We start from the raw sequence: 24,083 nt of genomic DNA on the forward strand, positions 1-24,083 counted from the left end.
TACATGAAGCTCTAAATATTTAAAAGTATAAAACTAAACTACAGAGGCAGGACCACATGAAATATCGTTAAAATATATCTATAAATAATGACCAAAATTGAAGAAAAACGCTTTGTTCTGAAAAACTATAATGCGGGAACAATGTGGCCCTACTGCGCAAGCGTCAGACTGTAACAGAGTGAAGCGGCAGTTCCCACCGTTATAAATCTCCATTAAAGGTTTTTAACCCCAAAACTACACGACTGGACATGTTCCAGCAGGGTGGTGATTCCTGATTGGGGAGAAATTATTAATAAATTATTAACATCAGCAACCAGGGCTGTAGGCCTGTGTGAAATATAAACAAAGCAGTAACGTGTGTTGAGTACGCCTGCGCAGTCTGGCTGTGTTGGTGACATGTCTTCTCTTACGTCCGCAAATAAGATGTAAATACAGCCGGTTGGGGACCGTTGACTTCATTCGTTTCATCGACTGAACTGAAAAATGTCCGGAAGAGGAAAAGGCGGGAAGGGACTCGGTAAAGGAGGCGCCAAGCGTCACCGTAAAGTTCTCCGTGATAACATCCAGGGCATCACCAAGCCCGCCATCCGCCGTCTGGCTCGCCGCGGCGGAGTGAAGCGTATCTCCGGTTTGATCTACGAGGAGACCCGCGGTGTGCTCAAGGTGTTCCTGGAGAACGTCATCCGTGACGCAGTGACGTACACCGAGCACGCCAAGAGGAAGACTGTGACCGCCATGGATGTGGTGTACGCTCTGAAGAGACAGGGCCGCACCCTGTACGGCTTCGGAGGCTAAACAACGACCTGACAGCAATAACAACACAACGGCTCTTTTAAGAGCCACGCACTACTTCTAAAGACATAATTCCTCATTCTTAAACTATGTGATCGTACATCGACTGTGTTCTTTAACTATAAAAACCTGAACTAATTCATTGCCCACCATAACAACGTCCTTGAATCTAACGTGTTTATCAAATCTCCCAGCAACAAGTCGGATCTGGGACTAATACTCATAACTTAAAACATGAACACTGATTACATTTCACTCTCAATATGGTCAATATTCTACATTAAACTAGTTTTTGATTTAATCATAAAGACTGCAGTTCTGTATGTTTGGGATCCGTTATTCAGTTTTTTATGTTGACAGTTAAAGTTGTTACGTTATTTAAAAACACTTTAAATAATACTAATACTAAAACACTTCAGTTGTTGCAAAGGCCTACATCAAACCCCCCTCCCCTCCCCGATAAAAACTTTTATTGTCTTTTATAAAACACTTATCACAGCACAATAGAAAGGCAGCCGTCCTTGTTGTAATGGGGGGAGTTTATGTGCGAAGTAACCGGTAAAAGTACAGCATGTAAATAATTGTGAATGTAACACAACATGGAAATATAAGTACAAGTACCTACAACTACAACTTATTACAACCTTTCACTACGTGATTGATATGTTCTTCGGTTACAAGGTTTTTTATTTCTCCTTCATTACGAAGGAGAAATGTAAAGGATTTATTGTGTACCAAAACAGGCTTATACATGTTTACGTAAGTTCAAAAAGAGTAAATATAGAAAATAGAACATTTGACAAACTTCAAATAATTAAATTAAATACCTCATACACCATGAGAAAGTTAAAAAAGAAAACACATCAAGGTATAAAATACAGGTCTAGTCAGGAACCAAAATGTGCGTGTTTTCCTAAATATTAAAGCCTTGTTAGGATAAACTATACAAATGGTGGTTTGGAAACAGTGAATCTATTCCATGGATACATTGTTTGGCCATTAGAATCACACTATTAAACATTTATTTATTCAAGTTACAAGTCTGATATCTAAAATAACATCAGCTTTAGGACGGTTCAGAGCCGTTAATGTCTCCTAACGGTTCTGGGACGGTTACTTTGTGTTGGCGCATGCTCAGTCTCACTCACAAAGCTCAGCCAATCCTGTGCGAGCAACAGCACAGTCTCATTTGCATAAAGTACACATAAAAGAGGCGTCAGGGATGCGGTTTCGTTATCTGTTTCAGGACTCCAAACCCGAAACAATCATGCCAGCAGAAGCCACCGTCAAAGCGCCCAAGAAGGGCTCCAAGAAAGCCGTGACTAAGACCGCCGCCAAGGGCGGCAAGAAGAGGAGAAAGAGCAGGAAGGAGAGCTACGCCATCTACGTGTACAAGGTGTTGAAGCAGGTCCACCCCGACACCGGCATCTCCTCCAAGGCCATGGGCATCATGAACTCGTTTGTGAGCGACATCTTTGAGCGCATCGCCGGTGAGGCCTCCCGCCTGGCTCACTACAACAAGCGCTCCACCATCACTTCTCGCGAGATCCAGACCGCCGTGAGGCTGCTGTTGCCCGGGGAGCTGGCCAAGCACGCCGTGTCCGAGGGCACCAAGGCCGTCACCAAGTACACCAGCTCCAAGTAAACCTCCCGCTGCTGTAATCCACCAAACCAACGGCTCTTTTAAGAGCCACACACTTCTTCTTAAAGAGCAACGTTTCAACCAGTCATGTGTTTAGAAACAAATGATCGATTTTGTCACTTATTTCTTGAATGTAAACTTTTATTTATTTCTATAGCAGTTATTGTGTTTTTTTTTAAGTTTTCTGCGCTTTCCCCCACTACCACCAGTATACATTTACACCTTTACTATTTTTGTGGCAACTTTTTACTTTTACTGCTTACTTTTTTAACATGTATATCCTACTCTTTACATTTTACAAAATTGGCTCATTACTTTAGTTTCAAACAATTTCACTGGAGTTACCGTTATTTTTCAGGTCATCAATACTGAATTCAATCTAATTGGATGGGAATGACTCCACAGATTTGGCGGCATTCATTCGCGGCAAATGATTGCAGCTTGATGGTGGTAACGTTAGCACACAGTAGTACGGATGGTGACATGATTGAAAATGAAGATGCAGCAAGACATTCCCAATCTGAGAGAGATGTTTGAGATAGTAGGCATCAAGAATGTGCTGCAAAACTCAAAGTATGGGAAACTTCTTAATGTCTGTTTAGTAATTCATATTTTATCCTTTATTTTCTTTCCAGAAGCCATATTTGAGCACACACACGCATGCATCTAGATTCCTTTAAATGCTAAGGGGAAGATTAAAAAAGAGAAACAATCTGAATTCTCACAGAATCGCAACTGAATTCATATTTTGCTACTCAGTCAATCTTATTAACCTGGAGTCCCAGTCTCTGTCACAATACTCATATATATGTGATGTTTTAGGCCTATTGGCTGACATCCATTTTAAATGTAGGCGATGGCATATAAAGAGCCTGTTTTTCCATGTCTACTGAAGTTTATCAGCTTGCACTCTAGTAACATTTGTGTGGTCCAGGTAGCTTTGCATAAAAAATGGTTGTCATTCGCAAAAGCTACGTTTGCTTTTATACTTTAAGTTTCCAAGCCTGTACTTTGTTACTTTTACTTGAGTAAAGAAGTTAAAGCAGTACTTCTTCTTTTACCAGAGTATTTTTTTAACACAAGTATCTGTACGTCTACTTGAGTACAGGAAGTGAGTACTTTTGCCATCTCTGCCTAGCCTCTTACTGACATCACCGCACGTCACTGCAAGGCCTTCACCTAGAATCACCTTATTAACCCTGTAAGACCTGAATATAGAGAAATCTAAAAAAATCAATAATTATTTTACCTTTCAGATGTAGGAGGCCTTTGAAGCAGAAATTAAATTCACGTTGTGTGAACAACAATTCAGAACAACTAAGGGTTCATTTGCAGGTTTGATTGCTTACTTAGCCCCAAAAATATACAGCAGGGGTCTTCAATGTTGTTTTAAACCAAGGACCCCTTAACTGAGAGAGAGACAGAGAAGGGACCCCCTACTACATATATTGTATAAAATTAAGTTGCATATTAAACTAGGGCTACAATAACGTGTAGGGCGGCCTAAAGCCTTAACACATACCTTTTTAGTGCATAGAATACTAAGCTATTAAAATATTTAGTGTTGGCATGATTTAATAAATTATCTTGTGTGGCACAGTGAATATTTAGGATGAACTTATGGCTATCTTAGTGACTACCTGTAGGCCAGTAAGCCTGTCATCAGTGGAGATTTATATTTGCTAATAATATGTGGGAATTATGTTTAGATATAGATACACTTGCTGCATTGCGTGTTGGTGTATCCTTTACTGCAGTGTCTGCACCGTCCTCTCCCTGTCTTCCGTGGGAAATGTGCAACTAGGTCCTTGCGTACGTCCAATGGGAGGTGTGCACATCTGTACTATACTGTACTATCTGTACTATACTATCTGTACTGTACTAGGCCCATCTTCAGGTACATGCCAAACATTTTTTCAATTTCCTTTGCAGTGGTGTTAACAGATGTTCCATGTGTCTGAAAGCTGTACTCATTTGTGTTTTGTGTCACAGCCTCAATCATGTCTTCGGACACAAACTTCTGGAAGTATTCCAATGGTGTGTGGAGGGAAATGTCATCTCCTGTGATATCCAGATCCGAAAAATCAGTGTTGGGACTGATGAAATCTTTTTTCAGCCAGCGATACCTGTCACGGGCACGGTGCGTGGGTGTGTTTTTGTCTCGATGTCCACGTAATTATCAGCTGGACAGTTCCAACCATTTTGGATGATATCAATCACATCCTGCACACTATATCGCGGCCGTCTCCTTGCTGGTGGCATTCTGAAAATAAAATATCAATTAATTAACGTGTAAATATGCTTTTTATATTGTAGTACATAACCCAAAGGAATAGATAGGGTGGTGGACCAAGTTTATTTTGGACAAAAGCGTCTGCTAAATGCCCTAAATGTAAATGTAAATGGCTTAGCCTATGCTCTCTACTTATCATGCTAAATGAAACATGCATCCCAATCACCAGCCATTTAATCACACAATACTTCCTTGACATAACAATACTGCTTGGTATGCTCTCTAATTATAATACTAAAAAGGAAAACATGCATACCCCCACTTACATCCACACCCCACATTCAGGAACATTTTCACCTTTCCCAGAACTGAATTGTCTGTTAATATCCTCTGGAATTTTAGGTCAGTCTGATCAAATGAACTACATTTTTTAGAGATAAAACTTTTAAAATCAGAAGACAACACAAAGGTAGACTGTATACTGTACACGTATAAAGGCAGCGGTGTAGTGGAGGGTCCACTGCAACAAGCCTGCTATTTTGACTACCACACTCACCCAGCTCTAAATGAAATTTGATGCATCTATTTCACAATATACAGTGCCCTCCACAATTATTGGCACCCCTGTTTAAGATGGGGTCATGGACTTCTAAAAATTCTCCTTTTTTTTTTTAAACAACAAAAAGAGAAAAATCCAACCTTTTATTTAAATATATTACTTTGGTGGTAAAAAAAAAAAAAAGCATTTAAAAAAAGGAAAACTTGAAATCATATGTCCCACAATTATTGTAAAATGTAATAGATTTTTTTTTAAATATATTTTTCTGTAGTTGCTAAAGTTGGTCAGGGTATCTAGGAACTTTTAAATAGTAATTCATGACTTCCTGTTTCCCTGGGGTATAAATATGACGTGACACAGAGTCCTAATTCTCTTACCCAATTGTCAACATGGCAAAGACAAGAGAACACACAATTCAAGTAAGGCTGATGTGTGTCGACCTTCGTAAGTCAGGCAATGGCTACAAGAAAATAGCCACTCGCCTTAACTTGTCCGTATCTACAGTCAGAGGAATCATTAAGAAGTTTAAAACAACTGGAACAGTGACAAACAAGGCTGGAAGAGGTCCCAAGTTTATCTTGCCACAACGCACAGTGAGGAGGATGGTAAGAGAAGTAAAAAAAGTCCTAAGCTCACTGTCCCAGAATTGCATCAGAGTGGCATCTTGGGGTCACGAAGTCTCAAAAAAAACCATCAGACGCTCTCTACATGCCAACAAGCTGTTTGGGAGGCATGCAAGGAAAAAGCCTTTTCTCACTAACACTCACAAACGTAAACGTCTGGAGTTTGCTAAGCGGCACTGGGACTTCAACTGGGATTGTGTGCTTTGGTCAAATGAGACTAAGATTGAGCTTTTTGGCAACAAACACTCTCACACTGGGTCTGGCGTAAAACAAAAGATGAGTATGCCGAAAAGCACCTTCACCACCGTGAAGTATGGTGGAGGATCTGTGATGCTTTGGGGCTGTTTCTCTTCCAAAGGCCCTGGGAACCTTGTTAGGGTGCATGGCATCATGAATGCTTTGAACTACCAGGACATTTAAAAAAAAACCTGATGGCCTCTGCTAGAAAGCTGAAGATGGGTCGTCACTGGGTCTTTCAGCAGGATAATTATCCTAAACATGTGGCAAAATCTACACAAAAATGGTTCAGCAGTCACAAACTCAAGGTCCTCCCATGGCCATCTCAGTCCCCAGACCTCAACCCAATCGAAAACCTGTGGGGTGAGCTAAAGAGGAGAGTGCATGAGAGAGGACCCAGGACTCTGGATGATCTAGAAAGATTGTGCAAAGAAGAATGGTCAAAGATCCCTCTCTCTGTGTTCTCCGATCTTGTGACATGTTATAGAAGGAGATTAAGTGCTGTCTTGTTGGCAAAAGGGGGATGTACAAAGTATTAACATCAGGGGTGCCAATAATTGTGGGACACATGATTTCAAGTTTTTTTTTCTTCTAAATGTGTGATTTTTTTTTTTACCACAAAAGTAATGTACTTAAATAAAAGGTTGGATTTTTCTCTTTTTTTGCATTTGAGTTTTATGTTGTTTAAAAAAAAGGAGAATTTTTAGAAGTCCATGACCCCATCTTAAACAGGGGTGCTGGAGGGCACTGTATGTACATGCTCTAGACATTATAATAACAACCAAAAAAGATATAAAAGACATTTTACTTACTTGAATCTGATGAATCCAGTCCAGTGAAACAAAGAGATGTTGTTGGAAGGAAACCTTGAGAGGTTATGTGAGTTCATGGCCATAAGGCGGGACTTATAAACAAATGCACGATCCAATAGCATTGTGAGACTGAACAATAGGACCCAGTGACTATGTAAATGTGGTAAAAAAAAATAAGATAAAATATAACGTAAAGGTAAACATTGTAATTTTACAACAAGGGGTGTTACAGGGTTAAACATCATTTATTTATTCAAGTTACAAGTCTGATATCTAAAAATAATATCAGCTCTGGGACGGTTACTTTGTGTTGGCGCATACTCAGTCGCAGTCACAAAGCTCAGCCAATCCTGTGCGAGCAACAGCACAGTCTCATTTGCATCAGGTGCACATAAAGGAGGCGTCTGGGATGTGATGTGGTTATCTGTTAACAGTTTTTTGATATTGTAATAAAACAAAATCTGATGAATCTACATAAACTTTGTAAGACTTTGTTTTGTTATTTTGTAATATTTTAATTTGACTGTGACGCTGCCTTAAGTCATTATTTGCATCATCATCCTGTAGGAATTGTTCATACGTCATATAAGCATCTCATCACCACAGTTGACTCTCCCCGTGCGTTCATGGTCATCGGAAAACGTTTTTCCGAGTGAAAACGTCACCATTCACATAACTTCTTGTGGGAATCGGAGGTGGGAAACTGGGGCTGGATTTTGATAACCGAGTTCCCCAGTTGGTGACGCGTTGTTGACAACTGACGTTTGATAGAGGCGACTTTGTTTCACTGAACATATTTCAATGATAATAAACTGTTTATTGTGGACAAATGCCTCTGCCAAGAAACATGCACAGACATAACATGTTTAAAAGTATTCATAAATAGGCCTATGTATAAAAAACAACACATTATCCGTGTCTTTTCCCATTCGTTGTCCTGCAGATAACACAAACATCTGTCGATGTGCTGTTTGGATGCTCGCATAAGAAATCAGCAGAGAATCTTCTGTTATTGTGGCCTCCATGTTTTCACACGTACCCTGGGCCTGTTTCACAAAACCAAGATAAGGGATTAAGCCGGGATTTCCCAGTTATCCTGGATGAATTAAGCCTTGATTCGGTTTCACGAAAGCGGAGGCACATAAATCACCATGGAGATTTATTCAGTACAGCTAGCCTGCTCCTGACCAGGCTAACAGTCAGGATTTATTTAATCCTGAGGCCTGTACTACGAAGCAGGATTTGGCGTTAACGAGCTAACTTCAGGTTCAACCCAGGATTTTCTGTACTACGAAGGTGGATTAGTTGTTATCGGGTTCAATCGCTGTGGTAACTCATGCTGAACACCTAACCTGGTCGGGAGCAGGTTAAGTTGGAGATCAGAGATCAACCGGTGTTAAAGCACCGCCTACTGACCAATCAATACTCGATTGATAACGGCTTCACTGTTCTTAGAAGACCAGGCGGAGCGCGGTGCAGAGAGAGAGAGAGAGAGAGAGAGAGAGAGAGAGAGAGAGAGAGGTGCGCTCATAAAAGTTAAAGGGGTGATAGAATGCAAAACCGATTTTACCCTGTCATAGTTGAATAACGACAGTTCGGTGGGTAAATAGGACAAACATAGAAGCTCAAAGTCCCACTGACACCCCTTTACTATGAAAATTTCATATTTTGAAACTGCCACTGAAAACGGGCGAATCCCAACAAAGCTGGAAGTTGACGTCAACCTCCCAAAAACCGGAACCTTTGTAAGCCCATGGGTGTATTAAGAGAACGGTGTACGCCCAACATGTACATAGGCTACACAACTGACCTGAGATCAGGTAGTCTTCAGAATCTAGGTCGCGCATATCTCTGCTATTCCATTACAAAATTCACTTCTGAAACTTTTTATGCGAGAAATCAACTATGTAAGGCTCAAATATGGGCCCACTTTACTAAATGGATGGCTAATTGCAAATTTTGTCCAACTGTGTGTCGGAATTCAGCGCGGTCGGGCTGCCTGTGTTGCTGCCCTCACCCTCACCCACCTTCCTTCACACACACCCGGCCTGCTCTGAGGTACTTGGAGCTCCGTCATGATTGGCAGCCCACAGCACTCCATATCCGCGCAAAGTCACCGGTTTTGGATAACGGACTACTAAACGCTGGTGCTCTGACAGAGCCCCAGGGCTTCGCAGTCCCCTCTTCCTGCTAGCTAAATGCCAGTGTGTGTGAGTGAGAGCACGGTCAGCGAGCGTTTTACGCCAGCAATCTGTTACCACAGGTTCCAGTTAATCTTTTAATGTGTGTAATTATAATGTGTTGAGTTATTTAAACAAACTATTGGGGAAATAAAGCGCTTGTCCGCGGAGTCTCATTGATAGAGCTCGCGCGGCTGGATGTAGCTCTATCAATGAGAGCTAGCTAGCCTCCTCTTAGAATTCCTCTGGAATTCACAAATATTCATTATCTTGAAATCGGACACCGTTGTTAGCTTTATAAAACCTTTAGGGAGATGTTGTATAAGTGGCGTGACGAAATTCAAACTGTAAATATACTCAAATTAAGGCGAAAAGGAAGCTAACTATCCGTGATTTGTAGCTAGGATTGAAGGGACAGTCACAGCTAACGAAACACCTAGTCTTCACAAATATTCATTAACTTGAAATCGGACACCGTTGTTAGCTTTATAAGACATATAGTTAGATTTTGTGTAAGTGGCGTGACGAAATTCAAACTCTAAATATAATCGAATTAAGGCGAAAAGGAAGCTAGCTAACTATCCGTGGTTTGTAGCTACACATAGCTAAGATTGAAGGGACAGTCGCAGCTAACGAAACACCTAGTTTTCACAAATATTCATTAAATTGAAATCGGACACCGCTGTTAGCTTTATAAAACATTTAGTTAGATGTTGTGTAAGTGGCGTGACGGAATTCAAACTGTAAATATAATCGAATTAGCAAAGCGAAAAGGAAGCTAACTATCCGTGGTTTGTAGTACACATAGCTAGGATTGAAGGGACAGTCGCAGCTAACGAAACACCTAGTTTTCACAAATATTCATTAAATTGAAATCGGACACCGTTGTTAGGTTTATAAGACATATAGTTAGATGTTGTGTAAGTGGCGTGACGAAATTCAAACTGTAAATATAATCGAATTAAGGCGAAAAGGAAGGTAACTATCCGTGGTTTGTAGCTACACATAGCTAGGATTGAAGGGACAGTCACAGCTAACAAAACACTTTGTCTTCACAAATATTCATTAACTTGAAATCGGACACCGTTGTTAGCTTTATAAGACCTTTAATTAGATTTTGTATAAGTGGCGTGACATGTGTGTAACATGTGGTAACAGATTGCTGGTGTAACAAGCTCGCTGACGGCGCTCTAACTCTCACACAACGGGCCATTTAGCTAGCAGGAAGAGGGGAGTTGAAGGCCCTGGAGCTCTGTCAGGGCAGCGGTGTTGGTAGTCCCTGCTGTGGGCTGCAGCCGTGACCAAGCTCCAAGCACTCATAGCAGGCCGGGGTCTGTGAAGGAAGGCAGGCGGGCGTGCGGCAGCACCGGGCGGCGAGGCAGCCGGCGGCTGAACTCGCGACACACAGTCTTACCAAATTTGCAATTAGCCATCAATTTTCGTAAACGGCCCATATTTGAGCTTTATATAGTTGATTTCGCCCGCCAAAAAGTATCAGAAGTGAATTTAATAACGAAATAGCCCGATAAACAATGTATAACTTTGCAGTGTCTGAAATATGAGAGTCTCCCATGTGTTTCTATGTAGTTTGCTCAAACCAATCAGCGCCAGTAGCTCATTCTGAATATTCATGAGCATACCATATTTGGAAGAAAAGCTCTTGTTCCAAATACAGCCATATTCACAGGGTAGTTAAGGGCCTAATAAAATATCATTCGGGCAATTTTCAGCCCAACCAATGTTACATACCCCATTAGGAGACCTTAAGGAACAGTGTAAAATACCCTATATAATCATTCTATCACCCCTTTAAAACATTTAGAGATCGACAACCCGTTAACATTCCCTGATTGGTATTTGTATGAATATATATATATATATATATATATATATATATATATATTTTAATGGGAGGGAATTAAATATCGGCTTCTTGAGCCGTGTGTCGCCAATGTGCACATCGGTTTGAATTATGTTTTTATATGTTTTATTTGCTCTCACGGTCGCTTCCCACTGCCAGGGTTGCAACTGAAATTATAGGCTAAAGCAACGACACTTTATGGAAAGCACAAGTGTAATTATGGTCAGATCTTGGTCCTGACTGATGAGGAAGTGATATTAATTAAAGCGTTGTGATTTAAACATCTACAGCGTCCGGCTATTTTTTTTTGCCAGCTTTCCTTCCTGTTTTAGGAAGCGCGCGACTGTATTGCGTTATGCCTGTAAAACCGTGTCTGTGTTTTTCATATTTATGCAGAATTATAGTTTGCTCTTCTTGTTTAAAATATGCTGCTCTGGTAGATGTTTGCGATTGGTCGTGGTGCGAAACCTTCGCCCCTTTTATGTGAACGCGCCCGCTGGATTGGGAAACCCTGAGTTGACTGAACTAGTTGATAACCAGCGTTGGGGGACAGGTTATGCGGGACTGGCGGTTGTAAGGTTAGGTGAAGCCGGATTACTGAAAGAAATCCAGGCCATGTTGATCTTGCTTCGTAGTACAGGCCTCTGGAGCCGTTTCTCGATCACCCAGCAGTGGTTTTACCCTGTTGTTATTATCAGCCTGGATTAAAATACAACAGGTGCATATTGCGTTTTTATTTTTTTTATGTGAACGTGCGCGCCGCTGGATTGGGAAACCCTGATGGTTGACTGAACTAGTTGATAACCAGCGTTGTGATACAGCTTATGCAGGACCGCGGCTGTTAGGTTAGGTGAAGCCAGGGCATGTTGATCTTGATTCGTAGTACAGGCCTCTGCCCCCCCCAGTCTGCTCCTCCTTGCAGCTTTGTGTCAGTAGCCCTGATTGCTGAAGCGCTGCAGGTGTGCCTGACCTGTCAGATGAAAGGGGTGGTACCTGGATCAGGACACAAGAGAGCAGAGGAAACCCACACACGTACCAGTGGTCATTAGTGATCTCTCCCCACCAGGAATTTGCTGCTTTCCGGAGTGAGAATGGTGAATTATGAAGTGACCGTATCCACCGGCAATCTCGCCTGTGCCACCACTTTTAACGATGTCTTCGTTAAGCTGGTGGGAACAGATGGGGAAAGCAAACGCACATGGATCAAAGGAACTATATCCTTCACCCATGGAACAGTGAGTATGAAATATCCCTCTCTCCGTTTAAATGTATTACATGATTCCTCAAGGCTGCCGATATGGTGTTTTATTCACATCAAATACTGTCATCAATTGCGCAAGTTAGATTTTCTCCACCCTTTTACATTTAATTCAGTTAAATGTAGGCCAGGTGAAGGGAATGACCAGGCAATCACAGCTGCTTCTCATCATCCCAATCTAACAATTAGAAAAAACACACAGCAAATCCACAGCCTCATGCAAATAACTGTTAAAACATGCAACACATCTACCAATAAAACCAAATGAGAAATACACATTACTAAAACTCAAACTGGGTAGTTAACCTAAACATTTTATATTGGGAACACAATTAAAAAGCTGCCTAAAGTCACATTCTAACCAACTAAAGCATGGCTGAAGTTGTCACAGTAGCACTTGAAGCAGTTCAGCATATTTCAAGTTGCATGATTCTTGCAATTTGCTTTGTAATGTATGTTGTAAAAAAATGAATGTTTTATTTTATTACTCCAGTTGATATGCTGCCCTGTCTCCATTGGAAAGCTGGTCCTGATAGAGCTGGACAAACAGTGTCTCCCACTGTTCCCTGAAGACGCTTGGTTCCCCGCCAAGGTAGTAGTGAAATCTCCTGAGGGAGCTACCTACAACTTTCCCATCTACCGCTGGATCACTGACAGCAAGGTGCACCTCTTCCGAGAGGCAACAGGTTTGTGGGAATTAGCTTGGCGTTCTGTACGCTGTTCATTGACCACAGAAGACATAAAATGAAGACACATTCTACAAGCCTGTCTATGAGGAGGCTGGAGTAAATTAATTTCAACATATTATACTGTATAAACAAATTCAAACTGTTGTGGTTCTTTCTCCAAGCTCTGAGAGTCTTCGAAGACAACAATGATCTTGGCAGGTCCAGTCGGCAGAAGGCACTGGATCAAAGGAAGAAGGACTATTGGTGAGAGCTCAGAACAACACATTTTTATTTCACGCACTCCAAAACTAACATGCCTCCAAACCTCCTCCACCTTTGGTTAATATAAATTCATGGCACACAATGATAAATGAACCACAATATGATGTTACACCTGCCAGTGTTAATTTAAATGCATTTTACTAGAACATATGCTGCGAAATTGCAATATTTCATAAATTAATACATGTCAAGGACAGCACATTAGATAAATGGCAGTTCCACTGGTATGTAGTCCAAAGTTCCTCACCTCTCTGCTCTTCTATATTTATTCCAGCTGGGATGTGTATGCAGAGGGAATACCCCACTGCATGAAGACAACGGACCCCCTTTCTTTGCCTTGTGAGGTCCGCTTCTCCTTTACTAAGGACACAGAGTTTCGCTACACTGCAGCCACTGCGTGAGTTCTTCAAAATCTGTTACTGTGTACCTGACTACGAATGGGATTTAATGCAGTATAATGAAGTTGCTCTACTTTTATTTTCTAGGTTGGCTGAACTGCAACTTAAGGGTCTGGCTGATTGCAAGGAGAACTGGACAAACATTGATGATATCAATCGGGTGTTCTGCTGAAAAAACGAACATATCAGGTACTATCATGGCCGTTTCATGAAATACTTGATACTATATTCATAGTAGTACACAGGGGTGTCGGCCTGCTGGAGAAATGGGGAATGACTACCCAGGGTCCTCATGTGAGGAGGGCCCAAAAAGATGGATGCGGGGAGGGGCCCATAGAAAATGCCTTTCTACAGGGCCCAGAATTTTGTGCTACGCCTAACTGTATTTTCTCTGATATTTGACTGCATTCCCCCCCGAAAAAAAACTACGGAATACTAAATAGTTTATTGGCTTCTGTAATTGTCTCAAAGTGACAGAAGTAAATGTGTCTAAACATGCAAGGGTTTCCTAATTTTATGCTTTGTCCATGCGTAACATATGGTTTCAGTTTCAGATGCAGGGTACACCTAAGCTGATAATAATCAGTCCTTCCAGAAAAATGCAGAGTTTTGTTGAGATTGTTGCGGGCAAAAATCCTTGATTATGTGGCTCGTTTTCTTAAAAAATGCGACGGAATATGCTATCTATTTATGCAATTTTATGTGAAATTGTGGGAACTTGCAGAAATTGCGGTTTGAAAAGGATCATTCCACTTAGGAGAGTCCCTGGTACTGTGCATGCTGACTCACTGAAATATCTCACTGGGACACTTGATGGAACTGAGCCATCGTTAAGGTTATCAATTTCAGCTGTGCTTCTCCTACTCTGAAGAGTCAACATGTCTGCTGTGAGAGGTCAATTATGCACTGAATTATGTGATCGCATAATCATGTTTTTCTGGAGGGACTGGCTAGTGGCAGAGTAAGATTTTCTAACCAACATTTTGAATTCAGTCAAGTTTTAACTCTGTTCATTTTCCAGACTATGTCCAGGAACATTGGAAGGAGGATGCTTTTTTTGGCTACCAGTATCTAAATGGTCTCAACCCCATGTTGATCAGACGTTGTTCAGCTCTGCCGGATAACTTTCCTGTCACTGACGACATGGTCTTCCGTCATGGTCAGGGTAGCTTGAGAAACGAAATGGAGGTGAATATCCTAATCTTTAGTGACCTTAGTATTTGAAACGTGTTCTGCCCCGACATGTTCAATGAGGAATTGTATGTTGAATGTTTGCTTAGTGTATGTAATATCCACACTGTATGCATGTGAGTCAAATAGTTTCTCATTCTCACTAAACTTTCAAACAGAACGGCAACCTATTCCTGTGTGACTACAAGCTGTTGGATGGAGTGAAAGCAAACACCGTCAATGGGAAGAAGCAGTACTTGATGGCTCCTCTTGTCCTACTCCGCACAACACCTGATGATAAACTGATGCCAATTGCTATTCAGGTGAGATTAGCACTCAAATGTAGCTTATAGTGAAGCATTAGGTTAGGGGAGTAATCCTCCTTCCAGGACTGACAGCCATGCACTACTATACTGTACATGTCTCATACTGTCGATAGATAGATAGACATGCATACATACACTCTAGACAGAACTGCCTCTAGTAATATTACACGAATGGAGTGCAAACATACTGCATATGAATGTGGTTTAGAGAAAAAGCTATATTTAAAGTATTGTCATTGCAATTGCCAGACGGCCTACTTCCTTCTTTCCTTTTGTCAAAGAAGTTAGCATTAAATAATTGACTGAGGATCAACTGATCCTGTGCTCTGACCTGGGATTCAATGAAAATGTCCTTAAGGAATCAACTAACTGAATAGCAGATGAAACCTATAGTAAATGGGCAACAACATTGAACTATTACAGAACATTCTTTAACATTATTAACCAGTACTGTAAATGGATCCAATGGATTGAATAAACCACATCCCCCTTCCTTCTCGTGCAGCTGAAGCAGACTCCAGCAGATGACAACCCCATCTTCTTTCCTACCGATTCGGAGTACGATTGGTTGATAGCCAAGATTTTTGTGAGAAGTGCAGATTTCAGTGTGCATGAACTCAATGTTCACCTGCTGCGCACTCATCTGCTGGCTGAAGTGTTTGCAGTGGCACTGCTACATAATGTGCCAATGGTGCATCCACTGTACAAGGTAACTGAAGGCTGAATACTCAACTTACTGGAGTTGTAGTTTTATCAACTTCATTTTTTTTATCTTCCAAAGTTGATAAATCATGTTTGTTTGCAAGCATTTCTCACTGCTAAATGGAAAGGAAGCATCAAGATTTCTGAGTTTGTTAACATAGTGTTACTAACTGAGTTCCCTCTTTCCCTCAGCTCCTTATACCCCACACTCGCTACACTCTGCAGATCAACTACTTAGCTCGAAGTCTTCTAATATCTAAGACTGGAGTTTTTACACGGGTACGGAAATGCCAAGAAGCTCACTGAACGTTTTTTTTTTTTTTGATGTCATTTACAGTATTTGTCTCTAACTACATTCCTTATCGGACTGATATCTAGTTTGCAGCTCCTGGTGGAGAGGGTGTGATGACAATCCTGGAGAGATCACTGTCCTCAGTGACTTACAGCTCCCTCTGCATCCCAGAGGACATCGCTGAGCGTGGTGTGGAGGCTCTGCCGAACTTCTACTACAGGGATGATGGACTCAAGCTTTGGGATATCATTCAAAGGTAGTACAGGTGTCCCCATATTGGAAGAAAGGAGCCCAAATCATGCCCTCTTCAGTAGCTAGCTTTTTGTTCTCTTATGTAACTCAACTCAATTCAATTTCTCATGAATAATTTTGAGTCAGCAAACATTTGTAGGGGTTCCTGTCTATAATCTAAAGGTATTAACTACTAATCAAAATATCTATCTCAACTAGGAATGTGTATTTTATATTTTCATCTATTTACCTACATTCCTCAAAGGTTTGTGCAGGGAGTGCTCAGCTTCTACTACAAGAACGACGCTGAGGTCCAGAAAGACTCTGAACTGCAGAAGTGGATTTCAGACATTTTTGAACATGGATTTCTTTCCCAAACAGGCACAGGTGAGCTTTAAAGCATGACTCTCACCAAAATGCAACCTAGGGTCTTTTTGTGACTGTACCAGAGTCAAACTTTAGTTTAACAGCATATTTTGGATGGAAACACCACTTAAGATTTATCGTTTTTCGGTGAAATGGCCTTTTTGAATGAGAGTGCTAGGGGCACTTTTATGCTAGCCTCAAAATTGCTATTTTTGAGACTAAATTAGCCAGACACAACATGAAACTTAGTGCATAGGAGCTCTAAACCTTGTTTGAAACGCATTGTAGGCTGGAAAAGATTTTTAACAACTCGCATACGCTCTGGCCTTTATAGCTCTAGGCATGTTTCTGCGCCTACCACCTCAGCAGTCAAAACGAATCGATATCGAAACAAGTAGCCACAGATTCAGTATATCCCTCGTGCACTGGTGTAGTTAAGGTGTAGAGCCCCTGGTGATACTTCGAGCAAAGTCTCCTGTTGTGTGGAGCCTTCTCAGTGTTATAAAAATGGCTATTTTGAGGCTAGCATAAAGGTGCCCCTAGCACTCCCTTCAAAAGGCCACTTGACCAAATAACAAATGCGGTGAATCTTAAAAGTGGTGTTTCCATCCTAAATGCTTTCAAACGAAAGTTTGACTCAGGTACAATCACAAAGACCCTAGGTTGCATTTTGGCAAGAGTTGCGCTTGAAGTAAAAGCTCATTATGGTGATAAATGATTTATGTGCACATTTAAATTATCATAATGCAAACATAACTCAACTATTCATCGTGATGTCTTTGAGTCAGTTTATTCCTTCGGATTCTCAGGAATTCCACAGAGCTTTACCACCGTGGCTGAGTTGGTCAAGTTTGTCACCATGGTGATCTTCACTTGCTCAGGACAGCACTCAGCTGTGAATAATGGACAGGTGAAGCCTTTTCATTTACCCTGATGAATTATAATGTTGCTATTTTTTTTGTGGAATGGGTTCATGAGGTGTTGCAGTTTATTCTGAACTGAAAGATGGAAGACATTAACAAGAGTCTACAGCCATACTAACGGGTCTGTGAGGCTGCACTTAGTCACAGTGATGTTTTACACTAAATGCAACACATGCTAAAATACGCACAATGAAAAACGCTAACATGCTGACTTTTAGTATTTGTTTACCAAGATCACAATCTTAGTTCACAATCTTAACATGAAGACATTTAGTAATTGGCACAAAATGCAAAGAACAGCTGAGATGGATGGAAATGTCAGTTTTGGAGGTATTTCAACATAAAGATAATGTTGATGGGATGATGGAGCTGGATCAGAATTCAGAGGATCACCAAACTGATTCCAATATGAATGTCTGAACTAGATTTAATGACAATCTAGCAAATAAAGTTGAAAACTACAAATGTTAACCTCATGGTGGTGCTGAGTAAAAGGTCAGGGGATCGCCAAATTCATTAGGATCTATCCTTCGGGAACCATGAAACAGTGTGGACCAGCAAGTGGTGAACCGACTGACCTATTGATATGGCGTGACTTCAAAGAGTATTCAGCAGTAATCTGTCCATTAATTCATTGCAGTATGACTATGATGGCTGGATGCCCAACACTCCCATCTCTCTGCAACTTCCTCCACCAACCACAAAGGGGAAAACAAGCAAGGCCACGATGCTGCAGACATTCCCTAGCGTCAACACAACAGTTCAGGGAATGGCCACCGTGTGGCTACTCAGCAGTCAGTCGTCTGACTTCGTAAGTGCCTGAGATTTCATAAAATATTACATAAATCCCCTTTATGTTCAGGTTGTAAAAAGTAGGTCAATATGTCATTAGGGCAAGATACCCTGGTGGAGCCACACAAAGAAATCATGCTCACTACAACATGTGTAAATTATATTGCCAATAGTTTACGTTCAAACATTTCTAAACTGTTTTTTAAATATATAATTTGCTCATGTAGCTCCCCTCGGCCAATGCATCGGACCATTTCAGTGAGAAGATTCCCTGCAAGCTGATCAAGGCTTTTCAAGGAGAGCTTGAAGTGTTGAGTGCGGACATCAAAGCCAGAAACAAGAGGCTGGAGGTCCCATACACATACATGGATCCAAAAAAGCTAGAAAACAGCGTGGCCATTTAAATATCAGGTGTGACCTCCTCAGCTGTTGGCCAAATTCAGCTTCATGTTAAAAGAAATGTTAAATAAAAATGCAATGTTAAATAATGGGCTCTGGGAGTGTAACTTGTTAAGTATATTTTTAGGATAAGTTTGTCAAATGTGATCTACAAGTTGCTTGAAAGACTCACTTACCGCACACACAAAACACTGAATTACATTCACAATGGACAAATAGTAATAAGGATTTCTCTTTAGTTGGATGTGTGGCTCTTAAAAGAGCCATTGTTGGTTTGTTCTACATCAGAAGTCTTGTCTTTTATAGAAGACTTATCACCGCACAATAAGAAGGCGTCCCTGTTGTATTGTAATGGGGAGTTTATCTGCAAAGTAACCAGTAAAAGTACAGCATTTGAATAATTGAATTTAACACAACATGGAAATACAAGTACATACAACTTATTACACCCTTTCACTACGTGACCGAAATATTCTTCGGTTAAAAGTTTTTGATTTTTGTCCATTATGAAAAATGTAAAGGAGAAAATGCACATCCACATAACTGTGTAACAATCAAAACAGGCTTATACATTTAAGTACAAAGAGTAAATATAGAACATTTAACAAACTTCAAATAATAAAAAAAATAAATAAAATATAATAGAGGTCTATTCAGGAATCAAAATGTGCATGTTTTCCTAAATATTAAAGCCTTGTTGGGACAAACTCTACAAATGGTGGTTTGGAAACAGTGAATCTACTTCCATGGATACATTGTTTGGCCATTAGAATCACACTAAACATTTATTTTATCAAGTTACAAGTATCTAAAATAACATCAGCTTTAGGACGGTTCAGAGCCGTTAATGTCTGCTAACGGTTCTGGGTAGACCTGTTCGAGTCGTGATTCACTCGGATCTTTAACCCGAGTCTTTAAGTTGACTCACAAATCACGAGTCTCTAGCATCATTAACCAGATTCAGTTGAGTCCTACTACAATTCAATCTAAAATGACAACAGCAGCACACACAAACCTCTTGCAACATTAGCTTCTACTATTCCTAGCCATCTTAGTTGCAAAAAGCTTTATAATTTACAATTTCGTAGTAAACAAATCGTCAACTCAAGCGCCTGAGTGAGCAGAGAGACGGTCCCGACCCGCAGACTCAGAGCCGGAAGCTCGCAGACCGTGGGATTCACTCGAGAACTCACGAACCCTCGATGACTCGTGAGTTGTTGGTGATTCATGAGTTGTCGATGACTCGTGAGTTCTCGCGGGAGTCAGTAAATCCCGCGAATCAACCGAATCAGCTGTCATGAGTGGATCTGATTCAGACGAGCGAGAGAGTGAAGTCTCTCCTCGAGCTCAGGGTAATGCAAATCAACAACAAAAGCCATTCTTTCACTTCTGAAATAACATACAATGTTCTGCACGTAGCCTAGCTAGCCCTACTGTAGGTTTGGTGTATAAATGTAGTATGCTAAATGCAATTAGGTTGAGCAGACAGTCCGAAACATTACAAGCTCGCCTCGCCGACAACTCGTTTTTTTTTTTTTACTTCACAAAACTTTATTATTGAAATACAGATGCACATACACATTTAAAACATTAAATGCATACAGTGCATACATGAAAAAGGGGCGCATGGAATTTACATTAAAGAGATTTTAAGTCATTGTAAATGTTCAGAGTCCAGATGGCTTTCTTGTTTGTCAGTCCTATTAAAGTTAAAAAATATAATTCCATGTCATTTTTAAATGAATAATCGGTTTTCTTTCAGACCATTTATATTTATGGATTTTTTTTTCAAATAAAATTAAAAGATTCTAAATGAAAACATGGCATTTTATCCAAATCAAAAGCTTGCCTTGGATGTAGCATACAATACTGACTCAAGTGATTCAAGTGACTCGCACAACCCGGATCAGTTTAGTGAGTGACTCAGAATAACCTGAATCCTAAAAAGGAATTGAGTTTGCCAGGCCTAGTTCTGGGACGGTTACTTTGTGTTGGCGCATGCTCAGTCTCACTCACAAAGCTCAGCCAATCCTGTGCGAGCAACAGCACAGTCTCATTTGCATAAAGTGCACATAAAACAGGCGTCCGGGATGTGACTTTGTTATCTGTTTCAGGACTCCAAACCCGAAACAAACATGCCAGCAGAAGCCACCGTCAAAGCGCCCAAGAAGGGCTCCAAGAAAGCAGTGACCAAGACCGCCGCCAAGGGCGGCAAGAAGAGGAGAAAGAGCAGGAAGGAGAGCTACGCTATCTATGTGTACAAAGTGCTGAAGCAGGTCCACCCCGACACCGGCATCTCCTCCAAGGCCATGGGCATCATGAACTCGTTTGTGAGCGACATCTTTGAGCGCATCGCCGGTGAGGCTTCCCGTCTGGCTCATTACAACAAGCGCTCCACCATCACTTCCCGCGAGATCCAGACCGCCGTGAGGCTGCTGCTGCCCGGGGAGCTGGCCAAGCACGCCGTGTCCGAGGGTACTAAGGCCGTCACCAAGTACACCAGCTCCAAGTAAACCTCCCGCTGCTGTAATCCACCAAACCAACGGCTCTTTTAAGAGCCACACACTTCTTCTTAAAGAGCAACGTTTCAATCAGTGATGTGTTTGGATTCAAAGTATTGTTTTATATTAGCTTTCTATGGTCCTTGTCTTTTATCTTAAATTTGCACTTCTTAGAATTTTTCTTTAATTATATTATTGTTAACTAACTTTCATAATTATCTTGAATGTATATATTACTATCTTTATACTTGTACCTCCCCTTTTTTCCACTGGGTCAGAGAATTATAATTACAACTGTCAGGCACATATTGCAGAATTGACATTGAAGTTGACCTGCCAATAAAGAAAAGGATCTTGTACTCTCCAAAAATGTACTACTTAAAATTAGGTTTTTATAATGGGCAATGTTACTTGGTCTTCATCATTGCTTTGTGTCTTGCCTCACTTTGTTCTATTACTTGTAGACTTCACCTTTAGGCTACTATAGTGCTTTTACTCTATAGCTGTGAACAGGTACACCAGCTCAAAGTAAACCTGCTGTCATGGCTGTTTATTTTGTAACTAACCATGAATATTGTCACTTGTGGAAGTATCTTAAAATCTTCACAATCATGGGCACTATTACTGTCTTTGTTATTGCTTGGTGCCTTACAGTTGTATTACTACATGGACATTGAGCTACCATGCTATTATTCTATAGCAAAGTACACAAGCTCCAAGTAAACGGTCCCAGTGCTGTAATCCACAAAACCTACAGCTCTTTTATTAAGAGCCACACTTCTTCTAAGAGCATAGTTTCAGTCAATCATGTCATTTTTAAGCTATCCATGAATGTTGTCACCTGTTTGTTTTTTTGGATTTAGTGAAAGTCCCTTAATATCTCAATGATCATGGGCACTATTACTGTCTGTGTTATTGCTTTGTATCTTACAGTTCTATTACACCATAGACTTGACAATATTATTCCACAGTAAAGTACACAAATGGTCCCACAGCTGTAATCTACTAAACCACATGTGTCAAACTCACGGCCCGCATATCAGTCCTGGTTCACAATATATTTTGGCCCACCTAGTTGTGCGTCAAACCAAAAACATGGGAAACAGTTTTTCAACTTGCAATTACACGACACTCGAAGCATAATTTGGCAAATTTTCTGACTTTTGAGACTCAGAAATTCCCCCAGAACGAGAGAGTTTGCATATTCAGGCTGTGAAAGAGCTTGTTGTGAGTCAGATGTGTGGTAGCGTACGTGTTTTGCTTGATTTTCTAAATTCTAGGATGGCTTTGGAATTTTTTTACTGACTTTTTCAGGGCTTTATGTGGACCAAACTAAGTGAAAAGACTATATGCGACATGCAATAATTGAATCAAAGATATTTGACTTTTTAGATGAAATAAAAGCACGTCAATAAATTCTCCATGTCTGGCCCTTGGTGTGATTCTCTTTTTCCACTGTGGCCCTTAGTGCAATTGAGTTTGACACCCCTGTACTAAACCAACGGCTCTTTTAAGAGTAACACACTTCTTCTAAGAGAGCACAGTTTCATTTAATAATGTTTATATAAACACAAAGTACGCATGAATGTTGTCACTAATCGTTTGTACATGTACAATAAAGAAACAAGCCTATTCTAATCTCCATAATGTGCAATACTTCTTATTATGTATAATATAATGGGCATTCATTGGTCTTTATCATTGCTTTTGTGTCATACTTGGTTCTATTACTTCTGGCAGACTTAACATTTAGGCTACTATTTTGTTTTTACTCTATAGCTGGCCAAGCACACCGTGTCTGAGGGCACCAAGAGTACCGTAAACCCCTTTTTAAAAAAAAAAAGTTTTAATTTTTTTTTTTTTTTTTTAATTTATTTTTTCTATTAAAAATTGTATATCATTATTCTTATAAATGTTGTACCTGTCTTTATTACACAGTGTACAGTTGGGTTTTATAATTATAATCTGCAATGTTACATGGTCTTTATCATTGCTTCAGTGCTTTGTGTCTTAACCTTATTTTGTTCTATTACTTGTAGACTTTACATTTAGGCAACTTTAGTGTTTTCACTCTACGGCTGTGAACAGGTACACCAGCTCAAAGTAAACGTGCTGTCAGACCAACAAAACGGCAATTTTAAAGAGCCACTTTTCAAAGGCATTTCAATTCATGAGGGTGCTTTAAAAATAATTTGTGCATAACTATTTAAAATGCATGCTAATCACCACCTTCTGCCAACCAACATTGCCTCCATAATTATTTATTTATGGTTTATTCAGTTCCTTGAACTCTGCCTTCATATAGAGAGAATGTAAATGGATTGCATTTTAATCTTTACAACTTCTTCTCATTATTTGGAGAAAGTAAGTCATTATTTTGAGATACAAAGTCCTTATCTTGAGAAAGTTCATTATAAAGACTTTTAGTTTAAGCAAAACAAGTTTATAAATAGCCTACAGCTTTCATGTTATTTGTCATATTTAACATTTTTTTGCAATCCCACATTTCTTTGCATATGCATAAACGTACAAATTGACTAGCTAGGCCTATTATGAATAACATGGACTAGATCATATTACAAAAATATTTCGTGGCAAACTATAGCTGGTTACAGTGATATCACTTAGTCAGGGTTGTGTACAGCAGAAGAGAGGAATATGAACCTGTGTTTGGAAGCCCATCATGTCAAATCCATCATGTTAAGGATCAATGCCAGCGGATAAACCTGTGTCAGGTAATCGCCTAGATTCACACCCAGCACCCGGTGTGTTAACCACCACTGACAACTTCCCCAATTTAAACTAAATAAAACACATGAATGCAGTTGTTTCTCTT

At 40.4% G+C, this 24,083-nt stretch overlaps 4 protein-coding genes and 1 pseudogene across 4 annotated transcripts in view; 4 read left to right on the forward strand and 1 right to left on the reverse strand.

The window, feature by feature from the left end:
• Nucleotides 1-24,083, reverse strand: part of LOC120544555 (E3 ubiquitin-protein ligase Siah2-like) — a gene marked incomplete at its 3' end in the record, with an annotated part of 540,100 nt that overhangs the window by 280,219 nt on the left and 235,798 nt on the right.
• On the forward strand, nt 452-1,053 carry LOC120544575 (histone H4). The gene has a single exon (XM_039778443.1). It carries the CDS (start codon nt 484-486, stop codon nt 793-795), a length of 312 nt encoding a protein of 103 aa, XP_039634377.1. The 5' UTR covers nt 452-483; the 3' UTR covers nt 796-1,053.
• LOC120544572 (histone H2B-like) lies at nt 2,041-2,647 on the forward strand. The gene has a single exon (XM_039778439.1). The coding sequence runs from the start codon at nt 2,060-2,062 to the stop codon at nt 2,435-2,437; it is 378 nt and encodes a 125-aa protein (XP_039634373.1). The 5' UTR covers nt 2,041-2,059; the 3' UTR covers nt 2,438-2,647.
• Nucleotides 11,969-18,837, forward strand: LOC120544581 (annotated as a pseudogene).
• On the forward strand, nt 20,863-21,631 carry LOC120544571 (histone H2B-like). The gene has a single exon (XM_039778438.1). It carries the CDS (start codon nt 20,882-20,884, stop codon nt 21,257-21,259), a length of 378 nt encoding a protein of 125 aa, XP_039634372.1. The 5' UTR covers nt 20,863-20,881; the 3' UTR covers nt 21,260-21,631.

This window comes from Perca fluviatilis, chromosome 16, assembly GCF_010015445.1.
Source record: "Perca fluviatilis chromosome 16, GENO_Pfluv_1.0, whole genome shotgun sequence".
Lineage (NCBI taxonomy): Eukaryota > Metazoa > Chordata > Actinopteri > Perciformes > Percidae > Perca > Perca fluviatilis.